Source organism: Nerophis ophidion, linkage group LG15 (genome assembly GCF_033978795.1).
Source record: "Nerophis ophidion isolate RoL-2023_Sa linkage group LG15, RoL_Noph_v1.0, whole genome shotgun sequence".
Lineage (NCBI taxonomy): Eukaryota > Metazoa > Chordata > Actinopteri > Syngnathiformes > Syngnathidae > Nerophis > Nerophis ophidion.
In genome coordinates, this window is record NC_084625.1 from 16,679,787 (window position 1) to 16,699,552 (window position 19,766).

General features: G+C 40.0%; 1 protein-coding gene and 1 long non-coding RNA gene across 3 annotated transcripts in view; one reads left to right on the plus strand and one right to left on the minus strand.

Annotated features, from left to right (window-relative positions):
- The window catches only part of cnksr2a (connector enhancer of kinase suppressor of Ras 2a), a 100,893-nt gene that overhangs the window by 72,104 nt on the left and 9,023 nt on the right, over positions 1-19,766 (minus strand). The window contains exons 1-5 of one of the 2 annotated variants that reach the window (XM_061921548.1): positions 14,029-14,186; positions 8,975-10,058; positions 8,641-8,843; positions 353-440; positions 1-18 (exon numbers count right to left, since the gene is read on the minus strand). The exon at positions 1-18 is cut by the window's left edge and continues 24 nt beyond it. In XM_061921548.1, the coding sequence (XP_061777532.1) occupies positions 1-18; positions 353-440; positions 8,641-8,843; positions 8,975-8,977 (312 nt within the window). In that variant the 5' untranslated portion in view covers positions 8,978-10,058; positions 14,029-14,186. Of the gene's footprint in view, positions 19-352; positions 441-8,640; positions 8,844-8,974; positions 10,059-14,028; positions 14,193-19,766 lie in introns of those variants that run through there. The other variant, XM_061921547.1, reaches the window with a different exon arrangement.
- LOC133569314 (uncharacterized) overlaps positions 1-19,766 on the plus strand; it is a 59,020-nt gene that overhangs the window by 29,589 nt on the left and 9,665 nt on the right. Inside the window, exon 3 of the long non-coding RNA XR_009809792.1 lies at positions 14,299-14,422. This is a non-coding gene — a long non-coding RNA (uncharacterized LOC133569314). The remainder of the gene's footprint in view (positions 1-14,298; positions 14,423-19,766) is intronic.

A 19,766-nucleotide genomic window follows, 5' to 3' on the forward strand; every position in this document is an offset into this window, starting at 1 on the left:
CTCAAACACCGTACAGTCCTGTGGAAGACAAGCAGAATGTGACGGTAGGGAGCAGAGCATCGACACAACACACCATGCGTATGCTGTCTGGTCAGGGCGTGGCGTTTTACTGAACCCTTCACCTGCACGCTGCTGGCAAATAAAATCATTCCCACACAAACACACACACTAACAGACAGATCCGTCTGTTATTTATAAGCCTGTCAATTCTCAAACACAGGCTGGAAGCACACGGATGGTAACAACAACGAAAAATAAATGTCTCACTGACGCTCTTAAGAGTGCAGCATCACGCCCACGCCAACACACTTGAAACAATAAGAGCCGTCATCCTTCAGACGGTTTCACCAACCTGCTGCACGATGGTGGTGAGCTCCAGGCAGAGCTGGATGACGTTATTTCGGGTTATCGAGTAATCTGCCACAGTAGCAAAAGGAGACCTGCAGAGGAGACGGTAAACAAATGTTGCGTTTGGATGGACTCAATTGACACTTCGTTAGGTACACCTGCACATTCTAATTAGAGCCAATCTGTAAATCTATTAGTTTTGTTTAGAAGATTCCTATCTTTATGTGGGGCAGAACCAGGAAAATGGGTCGTTCTATTTTGGAGAGGAACTACTTTGTCAACTGCTGATTGTCGCCCTTTGGGATTGAGAAATCCAAGTTTTTATGAAAACGGCCCAAAACAGTACATACAAACAGTACAAGGTGCCTCCTTTGCGCTGAAGACCTTGATATGAAGGGGGCCGCGGTCCCTGGTGCTTAAGTCTGTGGCGCTATGTGCCATGTGGGTCATCGCTATTGAGGCTGTGTGCTATATTTATATTTCTATGAAGGACCTAAGGCAGTGTGCAGCCTGCTGGCCAACCATCAGGGCCTCATGACGTTCTGAGATAACATAAGTTTTCTAATAAGAAAAATTAAAATAATTTGGTATTCTTATTTTCTTACCGTGTTCATACCAAATACATGAAATGTCTCCAATGCATAATTAAGCCTTTATCAGGTAGGACCACATTTGCTTTTAAACATGTATTTTTTTTTAATGATGAACAGTAATATGTGTCCCTTTCAATTTTGACAGAAGTTTATAATTCATTTGGTCTTTTGACAAACATGTATTTTAGTTTTAGTCCAATTTTTGTTATCTAAATTGATTTAGTTTTAGTCTAGCTTTAGTCAACAAAATTAAACAACATTTTAGTCAACTAAAATGACAGTAAATATAGTAGACTAAAATATAAGGCCTGTTACAAGTTTTTTCAGACCAGGGGTTCTTAAAACTTTTGCCCTCGAGGCCCAACTTTTCCAGTCAACTTTTCCACTCAAATATCAACACGGAATAAGTAATATTACTCTTGATTATACTCGTATTCAATAATTATATCCAACGTACTTACAGTTTAACATGATAAACATTGTCAAATTTTATAAAACCATGACTTAATTTTACATACACATTTACATACAATCACGCAATGCAAAAATAATTAAAACTAAATTAGTAAAGAATATGCTTTTCGAATATACCGTCAATAAAATTTAAGTGCAAATGAAAATACAGCTTCACCACTCAAGTCATATTTTTACGCTTTAGAATCTTCTCAATGCCTTTAGCTCCAGACCTCTTCTGTTTGATATTGTCATTACTGCCACAAGTGGTGGAAAAGTGTATAACAACTTGGTACCCCAGCGGCCCATATGGACTTCAGCCGAGAAACTGATATTTTTTGGCGGCCCTCTAGGCCCAACGATGGACCCCGACCCTATTTTTAAAAAGCACTGACTTAGACTACCTGTATAGCATTTGTTAAAGGTGCCATGTGTAATAATGTGGCCAGAATTGTTACTGCAATGACGGTCAAAATTATGTAGTCCCTTCCCACTCTCCATGACTGAGGTTGCCAGATACGCAGCCGAATCCGAATCCTATTCAGAGGAACTTTAAATCGCAATCAACGAGTCCTACGCTGTAGGTTTCTCTTGTTTATGCTGCTTGCAAGATGGTTTACTAAGTATTTATGTCACATTTTACTGATGTCTATTAGCCAAATGTATTTGTAAAGTTACACAGCAATATTTTCGTCGGAAGTCGGGACAGATTGTTGGCACTACCCTGATAAAATGTGTAGTTTGACCTCACGGACCATCATCAAAAAGCGCTTGTAACGATATATAATAATATATTATATATGGCATAGGCCTACTTTGATGGCAAGCCAAGGCCAACAGTTAAATTACCGCCACATTTTATTCAGCATAACTCCATGTTGCATCCAACCTGATGCGCTGCATTCTCTTTCATGTACACTCATTACCATCTTTCAGTGCAGTGCAATTCTATGAGCCAACCCATGATACACAAAAAACACATTAGATTTTTTTATGCTCTATGTAAATATTTGCAGAAATTTGTTGACCACAGTCATGTCAGCCGGCAATTGATTGTGATAAACGAGCGACCAGGGCTGGGCATTATAGCTAAAAAGTGTATCACAATATTTGCTTTTTTATCAGTCGATATTGATATTTTTTTATCGTTCGATACTGAAAATAAGAGCCAGGATATATTAAATGTAAACATTTGTATTTCAAATGTAACCTTCCTCAGCTATCAAGGCAGAAACACAACCATGGGAAACACTCAAACATTGTAAACAAAATTCTAAAATCACGTTGAACACTTAAAAATATCCTCTTAAAATTAAGGCACAGAAATAAGGAATATGCGAGACATGTTTAACACTGTGTAAAAAAACCCAAAAAAAACAGTGCAAAATATGAAATTGTAAACAAAGACAAAACCTGAGAAGAACTATTTTCCGCAGGCTTTGTGCCGGGAAGTTATGGGTCAGTTGTTTGCTCTGGGTGAGCGGGTGCTAAAGTGGTCAGGTCTTTGGTCTGACTACGGTTCGTTTTGAAAAATAAAAACGGCCGTATTGTTCAGGTGACTTTTCCTGTTTAATCCAAAATGTGTCCCCTCTGTGCGGCACTCGTTTTATTTTCTCTTCTCACTCTATCAAGAGAATCAACTGCAGTACAACTAAACTCGATATGTAATTAATACTGCAACCTGGTTATAGCGTGTCACTAGTGATAACTTCCTGCCTTGCTCGGTTACTAGACAGCGAATGTCTTTGGACATGCAACCAACCTTGTTTCGCGACTTCCGGTTTCTTACGACAAAGTGCATCTCTCGCCTCCTTTAAAACCGCACTAAAAGAACACCTCCAGGCAACTTCAACCTTAAACTAACACCATCCCACCTCCACATCCCACCTCCCCGGTTTGTAAATAATCAAATGTATATATTTGTTATTATGCTTTCCGATCTCTCTATGTCCACTACTTGCTGTACATGTCCTGCGAAGTCAGACCTACACTGTTTCAATGTCCATTTCTCAAATGATGCAATTGTTGATGACTGAAGTGCTGATATCAACCAAACCTACCCCCCCTCCACATTTCACCCCCTGAGTGGGGACGGAGTGGCGAAGTTGGTAGAGTGGATGTGCCAGCAATCTGAGGGTTGTTGGTTCAATCCCCACCTTCTACCATCCTAGTCACGAGCTCCTGCCGTCAGTGTGTGATTGTGTGTGTGAATGGGTGAATGTGGAAATACTGTCAAAGCGCTTTGGGCTCCTTAAAAAAGGGTAGAAAAGCGCTATACAAGTACAACCCATTTACCATGTATATAATTCAATGTATATACTCTGATGATTAACTTGTGTGATGACTGTATTATGCTGACAGTATATATTTGTACCATGAATTGATTAATGTGGACTCCGACTTAAACAAGTTGAAAAACTTATTCGGATGTTACCATTTAGTGGTCAATTGTACAGAATATGTACTGTACTGTGCAATCTACTAATAAAAGTTTAAATCAATCAATCTATCAAATCAAACTTATTTTTTATAAATATTGATTATGCGTCCATCACGACTTATATTGGTATCTTTTTATCACCCAGTTCTAAGAGGAACTCTGTATTTCCAGTTGGGCTTTAGAAACACTTTTTGACCATCTAAATCAGTGGTTCTCAACTTTTTTTCAGTGATGTACCCCCTGTGATTTTTTTTTAAATTCAAGTACCCCCTAATCAGAGCAAATCATTTTTGGTTGAAAAAAAGAGATAAAGAAGTAAAATACAGCACTATGTCATCAGTTTCTGATTCTATAACAGTGCAAAATATTGCTCATTTGTAGTGGTCTTTCTTGAACTATTTGGGGGAAAAAGATATAAAAAATAACTAGTGATTCAATTATAAATAAATATTTCTACACATAGAAGTAATCATCAACTTAAAGTGCCCTTGGGGATTGTAATAGAGATCCATCTGGATTCTAAACATTTCTTCACAAAAAAAGACATCTTTAACATCAATATTTATGGAACATGTCCACAAAAAATCTAGCTGTCAACCCTGAATATTGCATTATTGCATTTTTTTTCACAGTTTATGAACTTACATTCATATTTTGTTGAAGTATTATTAAATAAATATATTTATAAAGGATTTTAATATTGTTGCTATTTTTAAAATATTTTTGAAAAATCTCACGTACCCCTTAGCATACCTTCAAATACCCCCAGGGGTACGCGTACCCCCATTTGAGAACCACTGATCTAAATTACAGAATTAAGGCGAGATCTTTGCAAAGCCTTTCATAATTCGCATATAGTATGGGACCTTTTCAGGACATTCACTCACTTTCATTGTATTATGTAGGTGTATTGAAATATTTGCTAGGGGGTCTCTCAGTCCTGTCCAGAAGCACTCCATAAATTTAAACAGTTGGGGGCCTCTGCTTTTACAAGCTATTTTCCAGTCAAGGTGCATCTTCGGGGAATCTTCTACCAGTTGCCTGTTTAGCAATAAAGCAGCAAAATGCGTCTCTCTCAGAGCGGTGTCCTCTTAATAATTCATCGGCAGGTCTCTGTGTATGTGCACGTCAAGAGTAAACGAGGAGCTGTGAATTTCGCTCCTGACGGACGAAGGAGATGTTTTTCTTCTCCGCCTGTGCATCAGTTTGACGAGCGAATGTCGCACAAAAGCACACGTAATGTCCCTGTGCTGTATTAACACACGTCAGGAAGTAGCTTTGGCTTTACATGATTTATTTTAGCCGATTCACTGACATTGTTGTCCCATACCAGCGCGCCAGCAATAAAGCCGCAGTAAAGATCTGCGAGCATCAAGCTCCGCTGGGTCGATGCCTTTCTCGTTGCCGTTTTACTGTTGCATCATTGTTACGTGGGCGGCCGCCTGTGTTCTTGGCACATGCAGATGTGTGCGTGTGCGTGTGCGTGGAGGGGGTTTCTACACGTCAAGTCCATTTGCACGTGCTGGGCCCGAGGACAAAAGTGGGCGTCTGGCATTTTAAGACCTTTTAGTTTGTGTCTGCGTGTGTGTGCGTTACGTTGCAAGTGATTGTGTGGAGTCACGATTACATGAAGGGACAGAGAGGCCAAGCAGAGTAACATCTTCACTCCGTCGTCGGTGGCGGTAAATCAATTTGAACTCCTCGGGATCCGCAAGAATGCGATTGGTTGTGGCAGGCGGAGGAAACGTTCCCTTCAAGTCTTTGCTTGTTTGTGTCCCACAATGCAAGAAAAAGAAAAAAACTTGACTGTAATCAAACCTCCAGAGGGCTAATTTATACACAGTAATAACCTACGCAGGTGTTCCCATTCACTCACTTTTGGTAACCATGGTGACAGCAACCCAACGTACTGCAGGTGATGCATAATTGCTGTAAGTAGCAACATTCTAAAGTCCTTAAGCTGCTAAAATAATTGTAATCATAGCCTGAATGCTCCATTTAACGCCCCGATTCAATTAAACTCAGCTATTGGTCTTTCTCTGTCTGACACCCATCGAAGGCGGACACTTTCCCATCTCCTCCTACTTCTCCCCCCTGCTTGCTTCTTTTTTTGTTTTGCCTCAACTTTTTGCACTGCTCTCCAAAATCCAAACACCTGTAGCCCTTATTAGCAGCAGCCGGGATGAGAGACGTTGTTGGAGTTGGAGCCAGAGAAAGACACACGCCCAGAGACAAACACATATAGTTGGAAAGAAAGGCAACCCCATGGTGTTTATGAAAAATAAAAGACTTGATTCACACTGTATACAGCATACTTGCCAACCCTCCCTTATTTTCCGGGACACTCCCGAAATTCAGCGCCTCTCCCGAAAACCTGCCGTGACAAATTTCCTGTCTTTTTGTATGTCGTATGATTTATGAGAAATAAAATCATATTCTACCCGCACGCATATTTTCCTGTCTGCATCCTGGGAGAACAACCCTCGTATAAAGATGCGACCCAACCGTGACCCAACTGCAGGTGATGCATAATTGCTGTAAGTAGCAACATTCTAAAGTCCTTAAGCTGCTAAAATAATTGTAATCATAGCCTGAATGCTCCATTTAACGCCCCGGTTCAATTAAACTCAGCTATTGGTCTTTCTCTGTCTGACACCCATCGAAGGCGGACACTTTCCCATCTCCTCCTACTTCTCCCTCCTGCTTGCTTCTTTTTTTATTTTGCCTCAACTTTTTGCACTGCTCTCCAAAATCCAAACACCTGTAGCCCTTATTAGCAGCAGCTGGGATGAGAGACGTTGTTGGAGTTGGAGCCAGAGAAAGAAACACGCCCAGAGAAAAAACACATATAGTTGGAAAGAAAGCCAACCCCAGGGTGTTTATGAAAAATAAATGACTTGATTAACACTGTATACAGCATACTTGCCAACCCTCCCTTATTTTCCGTGACGCTCCCGAAATTCAGCGCCTCTCCCGAAAACCTGCCGGGACAATATTTCTTCCGAAAATCTCCCGAAATTCAGGCGGAGCTGGAGGGGGCGTGGCCTCCAGCTCCATGCGGACCTGAGTGACGTGTCGACAGCCTGTTTTCACGTCCGCTTTCCCACAATATAAACAGCATGTCTGCCCAATAACGTTATAACAGTAGAACGATCGAGGGCGGGTTCTTGCTTTCTTATGGGGGTTTATTGTTAGGCAGTTTCATTAACGTCCTCCCAGAGCGGTAACAACACACAACAACAGCAGTCCGTTTTCGTCTACCATAAAGCAGTTCATCTGCCGTAAACAGCAATATTGGGACACTCTTAAACAGGACAATACTGCCATCTACTGTACATGCATATGGTTAGAAAAACAAGTATGGACAATTCAACCCTTAACTCAACAATGATGAGTGTTATGTGTGTGTAAATGTGTAATTAAATGAACACTGAAATTCAAGTATTTCTTTTATATATATATATAGCTAGAATTCACTGAAAACCAAGTATTTCTTATATATATATATATATATATGTGTGTGTGCATATATATATGTAATATATATATATATATATGTATAAATGACATACTTGACTTGGTGAATCTAGCTGTAAATATACTCCTCCTTCTTAACCACGCCCCACCCACCTCCTCCTGAAATCAGAGGTCTCAAGGTTGGCAAGTATGGTATACAGGGCTCCCGAAGATCTGTCGGCCAGGAAAACGCACCACAAGAGTGAAACCGCCACAACACTGAATACATTTAGCTGTTAAAATACAGTGTTTTAAAATTAATTTTATAAAAATGCATCAAATAGAAGCAATCACACAAGCATTTTGCGCGAGTAAGTGAGAGCGGAGGTCCGCCACCACAAGCCTGGGGGGGTGCATTATCACGGCATGCAGAAAACCTCCAGAAGTGTGAAACCCAACCTCTTTAAATTCTAAAAGTGTTGAGAAACCACAGCTTAGATACACTTTTTAACACTAGGCATCTAGGTTCTGAAAAAAACACCAGAAATGGACAAAAAAAGGTCGAAATTTATTTTGTCATGATCTGTCATGTTCTGTTTAGTTTTGGACTCCCTCAGTTCACCGCTGGGTTTGTTTTAGTTGCCATGAGTGCAAATTAGTATCACCTGCCTCTGATTAGTGACCGGGATGCTCACTTGCTGCCGGGCACTAATCGCGTTCCTCGCCACACACTGCCTGGCTTCCTTGTTTGTTGTAAGCAACAGTTCCTTTTGTTTATTCCTGTTTCTCGATTCCTGATTCCTGTGCTGTTTTTTTGCCTTAGCTTCCCGTTCGGTCGACGCACTTTCCTTTTGTTAAATTCCTGTCTTTTTGTATGTCGTATGATTTATGAGAAATAAAATCATATTCTACCCGCACGCATATTTTCCTGTCTGCATCCTGGGAGAACAACCCTCGTATAAAGATTCGACCCAACCGTGACTCATTTTGAATGTATAGTTACCTATTGGCAGCTAGTACTAAGGATGTTAAAGCACAGTATTCTTAAATGCTTGAGTTTGAAACTGTTTTCAATAAAGTAGTGAATTTAAAAGTACATGGGTAAAGTTTTTTTAAATTTTGGTATGGAATAAGTATCAAGAATGGTGGAAATTCAAAAGTATCGGTTTCGACTACTGAAATTGTGGCCTGGTGACAACCTTACTTGTTAATAAATGAACACGTGGTCAAACAGAGTTATGGTTTTCCCTTTCATTTTCTTATTTACACCAAAATCATTATGAGAGTGAAGACAAACTGTACGTCTGAGTAGGTAAAGAAAGGCTGCCGGCGGGAGTCTGTGTGTCTCACCTGTCCAACCAAGCTAGCAGGCTCTTGGCGGCAGTGATGAGGTCGACCACCGAGGTCAGCAGGTCATTGGGGAGCCGCCGCGACGTTCTGCTTTCGGACTGGCTGCTGCGGCGGCGTCCGGAGATAAAGTTCTGAAGATTTTTGGCCGAGGCGCCGAGCTTGTGAGCCAGAGTCCTGACACTCTCCGTCTCTAGGCCCGAGTTCTGGGCACACACACACACACACACACACACACACACACACACACACACACACACACACACACACACACACACACACATATTTTAGTCATGGATTATTGTAATGTTGATCTCTCTTTTTGTATTTTACAAACCATATTATTTGTTTCCGAAGTGTCCAAAATCTATTCTTGGACAGTTTTAAAGGGCTTTTAATTAGAAATCGGCCGATATGTTTTTTTCAGGGCCAATACCGGTTATTAGTTATCAAGAAGGCCAATAACTGATATTCATTTGCAGAAGAAAATATTTAAATATGAACAGTATAGGTTAATAAACAGCTGAACAAGGCTTTAAGTCAGGGGTGTCAAACTAATTTTAGCTCATGAGCCGCATAAAGGAAAATCTATTCCCAAGTGGGCCGTAACGGTAAAATCCTGGCATGATAACTTAGAAATAAAGACAACTCCAGGTTGTTTACTTTGGCTAAAAATAGCACAAGCACATTATGAAAACGTACAAATCACAAATAATCCTATGGACAAAATACTTCAATTTTGTTGAAATTTCTGAGGAAATTGGTGCAGCTTCAAAACCACATTGAGCTTAGACTTTGTCTCAGTGTATCTACAAAGCCAGGATTAAACTTGAAGACACAGTATTTCTGGGATTGAACAAAAAACACATGTAAACTCTTTTAGGTATCAAATACCTCTTTTGTGATGGGTTAAGTTCACTTTTCGTGTGTTTGACAGAGACATTTTGGAGCAAGGAGGGTACCAAAAGACGGTGTTCGAAGCAGAAGACATAAAACGGCAGGTTTTAAGTTTCATGTGGGTCGAGGAGGAGGAGCCAAAGTCACCCTTTACTGTGTACCTCTTGCTGTTTGCTTGCCTAACAGAATTGCTATTGTGACATCTAGTGGACACATTTAGAACACCAGTTTCTTTCATTAAAAAAAAAAGCAGCTCATTTTTATACTTGGCAAACTCATCACGCAGGCCCAAAAAAATCCTTTCAGGCCCGCGTGCCGTACGTTTGGCACCCCTGATTTAAGTTGTGCTTTATTTTGGGAAACGTCGGCACAGTAGCGACTTAATGTTTGATGCGTCGCTAATGTGATTGTGAATGTTGTCTGTCTATCTGTGTTGGCCCTGCGATGAGGTGGCGACTTATCCAGGGTGTACCCCGCCTTCCGCCCGAATGCAGCTGAGATAGGCTCCAGCACTCCCCGCAACCCTGAAAGGTACAAGTGATAGAAAATGAATGAATAGATAATGTTGTTTAATTTAGCTGTCAGGCTTTCCTCTGACAGTTTGTCTATGTTTTAGTTTTTTCCTCTGCATTTGTCTGTTTCCTCTGTGTTTAGTATTTCCTGTCCTTAGTTCCTGTCTAGTGCTCTTATTTTGTCAGCTTCCTGTCTTGTTCCCGGAGTGCTGTGTTCCTCCACAGCTGCGGCTGATTGGCACCTGGCCACACCTGTTGCCAATCAGCCCGCTCCTATTTGTACCTGCTTTGTGTTGTGTCAGTGGCTGGATCATTGTATTGTCATTCGGACTTGTCGTTGCCATATGTTGCTCTTGTCGTGTCTGTGATTTTTTTCAGCTATTACCTGTCGTGCTACATTTTGTCCTGGTCGTCGTAGCGTTAAGCTGTTCTTGTTAGCCATTAGTTATTTCCAGTTTTTCTGTTTGCTATCCTCTAGCTTCCATGCTAAAGTTCCTTTTTATTTTCTAGCTTCCAGTGCTAGCTCCCTTAGTTTGTTATTCCGCCCACGTGCGTGCTTTTTGTTTGTTCTTGTTCTATTATTTATATTAAATAATGTCTTCATATCCAATGCCTGCCTCCATCTCTGCATCTTGGGGTTCATCAACAAATACCTCTGACATTAGCACCAAAAAAAATATGGGGATTTCACAAGCGCCTTTGTTACGTGTGTTTAAAAGGAGCTTTAACATTTTAATTTTAAAATACGTGAACTCTCCTGTGAAAATTGGTAAAAATATGGGACTTCTCTCCATCACAATAACTTGCTGCCGACTAAATTTTATAGAATCTTATAGCTGTTTATGGATTCATGCATTGCAAGGTTTCCTCGTGAGGAACCCTAAAATATTGGGAACACTTAAATAACAAATTTTCTGGGCTCCTTCACATAGATTAAAGTTCCGACATTTTTTAAGATGGCAGACATAATTTCTTCCTGGATGTTACAAAAAGTATGAGAATGTGTGTACTGCTGCCTACTTTTCCTTACGTATCTAAAAAGTCTCCTATGAGTAAAAAATATTAAAATAAAATTGCGATTTTTGGCAGATATCTTTTCTGTCGTCTTCATGTCCATCCATTTCTGTCACGTTATTTGATTGAATCACGGAACCTGAAACTGGCCTAAATTAGTCTTGCGTACAGAGGATCGTCGAGCGACTCCATGGCTGCAGTAGTGGAAACAAACAAAATGGGACCGGGAAGATGTTGGGATATGAGGACAGTAATTGGATTTCAAGAGGTCAAAAAACAAAAAAAGGTTAGGGGGCTGCGTGGCCCACAAGAGCGCGGCGGTGAAAATAAAATGGGAACTTTTCTCAAGCAGGGCAAATGTGCTGGTGCTTGAGCAGTGGTTATTACAATTCACTAAGTCTTTTTTCAACACTGAATACTGGTATCATATGTGCATATATTGTAGCTGCTGATGTAGATATGTTGTAGCTGTAAATAAAAATCCTATAAAATATAATATACCGTATTTTCCGCACTATAAGGCGCACCTAAAAACCTCAAATTTTCTCAAAATTTGACAGTGCGCCTTATAGTCGGTGCGCCTTATATATGGACCAATATTGAGCCACAACAGGTCTCGCAACTACGGTAAGCAGCCACCGACTTCATTTTCCCCCGTAAAAGAAGAAGTGCTCTTCTTCTTCTACGATAAGCAGCCGTCAACTTCCTTTTCCCTTGTAGAAGAAGAAGCGCGCGGTGCATGCTGGGATATATGACTGCGGGAGGCGTGCCGTTTCTGTGTGTTTATATAAAGACCCCAAAATGGCTCCTATTAAGAGACACGCTTACGACGCAGAGTTTAAACTCAAGGTGATCAGTCACACAGTAGAACACGGGAATAGAGTAGCAGCGAGAGAATTTTAACATTAACAGCAACGACACTGAGTCGTTTAATGAAGACTTCGACGAGACGGAGCCGTATTCGCCCAACTGTTTGATTCGAACACTGAAGAATAATTTGAGGGATTTGTGGATGAGGAATAATTTATTAAAGTGAGCTTTTACATATTTATTTTGTTTGTTGTGTTGTGTGACATTGTCTTTTGAGCAAGTTATTGATATATTATTGCTTTGCACTATTTCGAGTGTTACTATATTGTGATTGCACTAACGTTTGATTCACCGTAACAGTATCAGACTGTTTTTCACCTGTTTATTGAATCTGGGAAAATAATAAAACAGCTGTTTAATCATTTTGGGAGTGAACGCAGTTGTCAGAACGCTGGTTTGTAATCTATTAATAAAGTTTGACTGACCTATCTGACTGTTTTGTTGACATTCCCTTTAGCGCAGCTCCATGTAAAGCAGGGGTCACCAACCTTTTTGAAACCAAGAGCTACTTCTTGGGTACTGATTAATGCGAAGGGCTACCAGTTTGATACACACTTAAATACATTGCCAGAAATAGCCAATTTGCTCAATTTACCTTATATATATATATATATATATATATATATATATATATATATATATATATATATATATATATATATATATATATATATATAGAAATGGGTATTTCTGTCTGTCAGTCCGTCGTACATTTTTTTTGCTATTACGGAAGGTTTTTTTTAGAGAATAAATTATGAAAAAAACACTTAATTGAACAGTTTAAAAGAGGAGAAAACAGGAAAAAAATGAAAATTAAATTTGGAAACATAGTTTATCTTCAATTTCGACTCTTTAAAATTCAAAATTCACCCAAAAAAAAGAAGAGAAAAACTAACTAATTGGAATCTTTTTGAAAAAATTAAAAAACGAATTTATGGAACATCGTTAGTAATTTTTCCTGATTATGATTAATTTTAGAATTTTGATGACATGTTTTAAATAGGTTAAAATTCAATCTGCACTTTGTTAGAATATATAACAAATTAGACCAAGCTATATTTCTGATAAAGACAAATCATTATTTCTTCTAGATTTTCTAGAACAATTTTTTTTAAATAAATTCAAAATACTTTGAAATAAGATTTAAATTTAATTCTAAAGATTTTCTAGATTTGCCAAAATATTTTTTTGAATTTTAATCATAAGTTTGAAGAAATCATTCACAAATATTCTTCGACGAAAAAACAGAAGCTAAAATGAAGAATTAAATTAAAATGTATTTATTATTTTTTACAATAAAAAAATTTATTTACTTGAACATTGATTTAAATTGTCAGGAAAGAAGAGGAAGGAATTTAAAAGGTAAAAAGGTATATGTGTTTAAAAATCCTAAAATCATTTTTACATTTTTTCTCTAAAATTGTCTTTCTGAAAGTTATAAGAAGCAAAGTAAAAAAAGAAATGAATTTATTTAAACAAGTGAAGACCAAGTCTTTAAAATATTTTCTTGGATTTTCAAATTCTATTTGAGTTTTGTCTCTATTAGAATTAAAAATGTCGAGCAAAGCGAGACCAGCTTGCTAGTAAATAAATACAATTTAAAAAATAGAGGCAGCTCACTGGTAAGTGCTGCTATTTGAGCTATTTTTAGAACAGGCCAGTAGGCTACTCATCTGGTTCTTACGGGCTACCTGGTGCCCGCGGGCACCGTGTTGGTGACCCCTGATCTAAAGGATGCATAACGTAACCCCAGCATCTACTGTAGCATCTATTCTATGCGTGTTATAATGCGGTGCGCCTTATATATGAACACAGTTTTAAAATAGGCCATTCATTGAAGGTGCGCCTTATAACCCGGTGCGCCTTATAGTGCGGAAAATACGGTACATCAAAATGCTAAATATGTGCGGCGATAATCGGCCAAACAAAAAATAGTTTGATCTCTACTTTTAATAAGCCCTACTGGAAACATCGCTGTTTTTTGTTTTTTTTTAGCAAAGTTTTGTACCGTTGCTTTCTCTCCAGGCATGTCATGAAACCGAAATTAAATGTCATTTGACATCATCTACGTCTGACTATATCGACAAAATCCACTCACCAGTGCACACAGCAGGTCGACGGCCTCCAGAATGAGCTCCTGGTGTCCGATGCGAGACACTCCCAGGTCCTCCAGCTCGGCGTGGCTGATCCTGAGCAGCCTCTCGCCACACACTCCTCCGCGCTCGAACACGCACACGTACTGCTGCAGGCAGTCATCGAGACCTGCGACAAACACACGTGTTCGGGTGGCCTCTTACAAACTTATCATGCACTTTATTCTGTTGTGTTGTGTGACCTGATGTAAGCTTGTGTGTGTGTGTTTGTGCAGCTGTGCAGAGCCACCGTGCTGAGTCAAAGGAAAGTGGTCCGAACTACTGGGCCGCACCGCTTCGGCTGCCAAAACAATGAATGTATCCACCCTCTGACCTCCAAACAAACACGCCTCGTGCAGGGTAAGTACACACACATACTTCCAAACACACACTCCTCTGAGGAGTGAGCATTGATTTCCCCCGCTGCTCCCAAGCACACTCATCCGTCATAACCCCTCCAACCCAAATACGAACACAAAGAAGAAAAGGACAATTCATAAGGCAGCTGTTCAATTGAAGCAAACACACACACAAACACACATGTTCCCTTGCAAAGAATGTGCCCACTCTCACATCCCCTTTTGAGATCTTTCAACATTCACTTATAAATTGCAAACGTCCACTAAACGGCAAAAAAAATGTGTTCAAGTAAATCAGTTTTTATGGCTATCGAACGGTGAGCGTTCAGCAACGCCATCACCTTTTGCAGCCCTTTTAACATTTATTGTGTCATAAGAACACTGGAGTGGCACCAAATGACTCAGCAGGGGGTTCTAGTGTTAGCGCTACAGTGGCCCATTACAGTTAAACTGCAATTTTTGGGGTATTTTGCCTATCGATCACAATGAAGGACAAGAACACGTCTTTTTTTTTTTTTTTATACGATTTTAAAGATGATAAACGCTTGAAAGATGTGGCTAATTGGAGTCTATGTTGTAGCCTTCAAAGCCCCCTACATGTTGAGATCCGCTTTTTGGATCCTCCACATATTATTGTTTTTTGTTCCATTTTTATTTTAACTCTTCGTTTGATCCTATTATTTCCCATTTAGTCGGTCACCATGATAGCTTATCAGTTTCACCTGCTACTCACGGCACTGCACACCTTCCATTTTCTACCGCTTATTCCCTTTCGGCGTCGCGGGGGGCGCTGGCGCCTATCTCAGCTACAATCGGGCGGAAGGCAGGGTACACCCTGGACAAGTCGCCACCTCATCGCAGGGCCAACACAGATAGACAGACAACATTCACACTCACATTCACACACTAGGGCCAATTTAGTGTTGCCAATCAACCTATCCCCAGGTGCATGTCTTTGGAAGTGGGAGGAAGCCGGAGTACCCGGAGGGAACCCACACATTCACGGGGAGAACATGCAAACTCCACACATAAAGATCCCGAGCCTGGATTTGAACCCAGGACTGCAGGAACTTCGTATTGTGCACTGCACACCTGTCCTCACTAATCACCTGCCTTATATAAGCCTGCATCTTTTGTTGTTCAGTCTGGGATCCAAATTTGTTCATACACAACGGTACGTCTGCTTTGCGCTTTTGCTTACATGCAATTTCTGTATTATTCTCGCGAGCTCTCCCGCTGCGCAATTTTTTTCATTCTTAGCTCTCATGCTAAATGTTTTGTTTTCCCCTTTGTGTGCCTATGTGCCAGTTTAGTTTACTATTTGTTTATCCTAGCTTTCATGCTAGCGTCTTTTGTTTGCCTTTTCTTAGCTCCAGTATTTTTGTTCTCTAGCACCTTTTGTTATTCAAATAAATAGTTAAACCTTACCTTTGCTGTGTTCAATTTCGACGCATCCTCGAGGGAATCGATCGTAACACTACATCAACTTCAAAAGCTTCCATTCACGTTTTGTATACAAACTCCGTTTCCATACGAGTTGGGAAATTGTGTTAGATGTAAATGTAAACGGAATACAATGATTTGCAAATCATTTTCAACCCATATTCAGTTGAATATGCTACAAAGACAACATATTTGATGTTTTTTGCAAATAATGATTAACTTTAGAATTTGATGCCAGCAACACGTGACAAAGAAGTTGGGAAAGGTGGCAATAAATACTGATAAAGTTAAGGAATGCTCATCAAACACTTATTTGGAACATCCCACAGGTGTGCAGGCTAATTGGGAACAAGTGGGTGCCATGATTGGGTATAAAAACAGCTTCCCAAAAAATGCTCAGTCTTTCACTAGAAAGGATGGGTCGAGGTACACCCCTTTTGTCCACAACTGTGTGAGCAAATAGTCAAACAGTTTAAGAACAACGTTTCTCAAAGTGCAATTGCAAGAAATTTAGGGATTTCCACATCTACGGTCCATAATATCATCAAAAGGTTCAGAGAATTGGGAGAAATCACTCCACGTAACTGGCATGGCCGGAAACCAACATTGAATGACCGTGACCTTCGATCCCTCAGACAGCACTATATCCAAAACCGACATCAATCTATAAAGGATATCGCCACATGGGCTCAGGAACACTTCAGAAAACCACTGTCACTAAATACAGTTTGTCGCTACATCTGTAAGTGCAAGTTAAAGTTCTACTATGCAAAGCGAAAGCCATTTATCAACATCCAGAAACACAGCCGGCTTCTCTGGGCCCGAGATCATCTGAGATGGACTGATGCGAAGTGGAGAAGTGTTCTGTGCACTGACGAGTCCACATTTCAAATTGCTTTTGGAAATATTCGACATCGTATCATCCGGACCAAAGGGAAAGCGGACCATCCAGACTGTTATCGACGCAAAGTTAAAAAGCCAGTACCTGTCATGGTATGGGGGTGCATTAGTGCCCAAGGCATGGGTAACTTACACATCTGTGAAGGCACCATTAATGCTGAAAGGTACATACAGGTTTTGGAAAAAAAATGCTGCCATCTAAGTGCCGTCTTTTTCATGGACACCCCTGCTTATTTCAGCAAGACAATTCCAAGCCACGTGTTACAACAGCGTGGCTACGTAAAAAAAAGAGTGCGGTTACTTTCCTGGCCCGCCTGCAGTCCAGACCTGTCTCCCATCGAAAATTTGTGGCAAATTATAAAGCGTAAAATACGACAGCTGAGACCCCGGACTGTTGAACGACTGAAGCTCTACATAAAACAAGAAAGGTAAAGAATTTCACTTTCAAAGCTTCAACAATTAGTTTCCTCAGTTCCCAAACATTTATTGAGTGTTGTTAAAAGAAAATAATATCTACAATCCAGCGGGTGTGGCAAGGAGGCGCTGCGGCTTTCCAATTTAGCACATCGAGTCTCCTAGTCAACAAAGTCGTTAATGCTACCAAGTTCTTTTTAGATATGCTAAGAGAAGGTGGGCCTACTCCTAATAGTTTGCTTAGAGTATTTGGTTCGATCTTTTTGCCAATTACCAAAGTATTAAACATTTCAGTCCAATAAGTGCACAGGGATGGGCACAGCCAAAACATATGTATTAAGTTAGCTGGAGAATGTTGACACAGATCCCAAAATACCGATATTCCATAAATCCCATAATACCAATATTCCGTAATACCGGTACATTTTAGCCAGCCGGACCTTGGTATAATATACTGAACAAAAATACAAATGCAACACTTGTGTTTTTGCTCCCATTTTTACGAGTTTAACTCAAAGATCTAAAACAGGGGAGCCCACACTTTTTCAGAAGGCAAACTACTTTTTAAATGACCAAGTCAAGGTCATCTACTTAATCTTTTGTATTTATATATATATATATATATATATATATATATATATATGTGTGTGTGTGTGTGTGTATGTGCGTGTGTGTGTGTGTATATATATATATATATATATATATATATATATATTGATGATCGCAATTTTTTAGGACTATTTTTTATATGCCTTGCTGGCGATCGACTGACACACCGTCCGCGATCGAATGGTAGCTTGCAATCGACGTTGTCAGGTTCGTCCCTGACAGTTTGGTTATGTTTTAGTTTTTTTCCTCTGTATTTGTCTTTGTTTCCTTTGTGCGTGTAGTATTTCCTGTCAGTGCTCTTCTTATGTCTGTTTCCTGTGTTTCTCCCTGAGCGCTGTTTCCCCTCAGCTGTGGCTGATTGGCACCTGGCCACACCTGGTGTCAATCAACCCGCTACTATTTCAACCTTCCTTCCCATCCAGTCTGTGCTGGATTATTGTCGTGCCGTGTCGCATCAAAGTCATTTCTACTTGTCGTTCCTAATGGTCTTGTCATTGCAGCGTAGCGGTAAGCTATAGTCGTTAGCTTTTTATAGCTTACTGTTTTTTGTTCCCTGCTTCCAGTTTGTTTTCATATTACAAGTAATGACTTCTGTTTCCTGCTAGCTATCTGCCGGCTTCCACGCTAGGCTCGTTATCTTCTAGCTCCCATGCTAGCTCTTTTAGTTTATCTGCCTCGTGCACGCCTTTGTCAGTACCCTTTTTGTTTGTTCTTGTTCTAGTATTTTAATTAAATCATGTTTCCCTATTCAATGCCTGCCTCCTTCTCTGCATTTCGGGGTTCGTCACCAACAAACTGACAGACGTCATGGCACCCCTAATTTAAAACTTTTACTATATACACACAAAAGACCTATTCCTCTCAAATATTATTCACAAATCTGTGTTAGTGAGCATTTATTCTCTTCTTATCTCACATAGGGATTGTGAATGATAGGCAAAGTTTTTCCCCCAAAAAGTGCAGCTCCCCTTTAAAATGAGTCAATTTGCCGGAAATATACAGTACATATGTATCAATTGGCAACAATAAAATGGCCCGAGTGTGTGAATATGAGTGTGAATGGCTGCTGAATGTGTTGGCCCTGCAATGAGGTTGCAAGTTGTCTAGGGTGTACCCTGCCTTCCGCACAAGTGCAGCAGGGATAGAATCAAGCCCCCTGGTGACCTCGAAAAGGACAAGCGGTAGAAAATGGTTGGATGAATGGAATTCTTTATGATTTTTAACCATTTGATGACTTGTATGTTGAAAATGTCACTGTTTTATTATTATAAATAAATAGGCATTTCCTTATTTTTTAAATGTGTATGTAAGATTCAGTGATGACAGGATTTATAAAAAATAAAAAAAAGGAATATTGCATAGCATTTCCAAAATGACGTGGGAATCAAAAACTGAATGGCACAAAATGTCTGCAAGATCTTTTAAGGGTTTAGCAAGGTAGCTTGTGTTTTTTCGTCTTCTCCCTCTATTGTGGCTCTGCTATTTTTGATGCGCTCCCATCCAGGCGCGTGTTTTATTGAGTGTTAACAGCGCCTCCTGCTAGACGTGATGGCAATTAAAACAATGCCGGCTCTCGCGTGTTGAGAGTGTTACTAGAACGATGAAAGAGGCATACGAGCAGAAGGTGGGGGGCGTGCACTCTGCCACCAAAGTTGGGCTCGGCGTCGCTTAACAGGAGAAATGGGATGAGACAAATTGTGAGTGGCATCGCTGAGTGCACATGTGGCAATGAAAGGCACATTGATTTACAGTAAAAGCAGCACTGTACTCAGTAATTTAGTAGCAATTTATGTACCTCTCATTCGTTTTGATTAGAACAGTGGTTCTCAAATGGGGGTACGCGTACTCCTGGGCGTACTTTAAGGTATGCCAAGGGGTACGTGAGATTTTTTAAAAATATTCTAAAAATAGCAACATTTCAAAAATCCTTTATAAATATATTTATTGAATAATACTTCAACAAAATATGAATGTAAGTT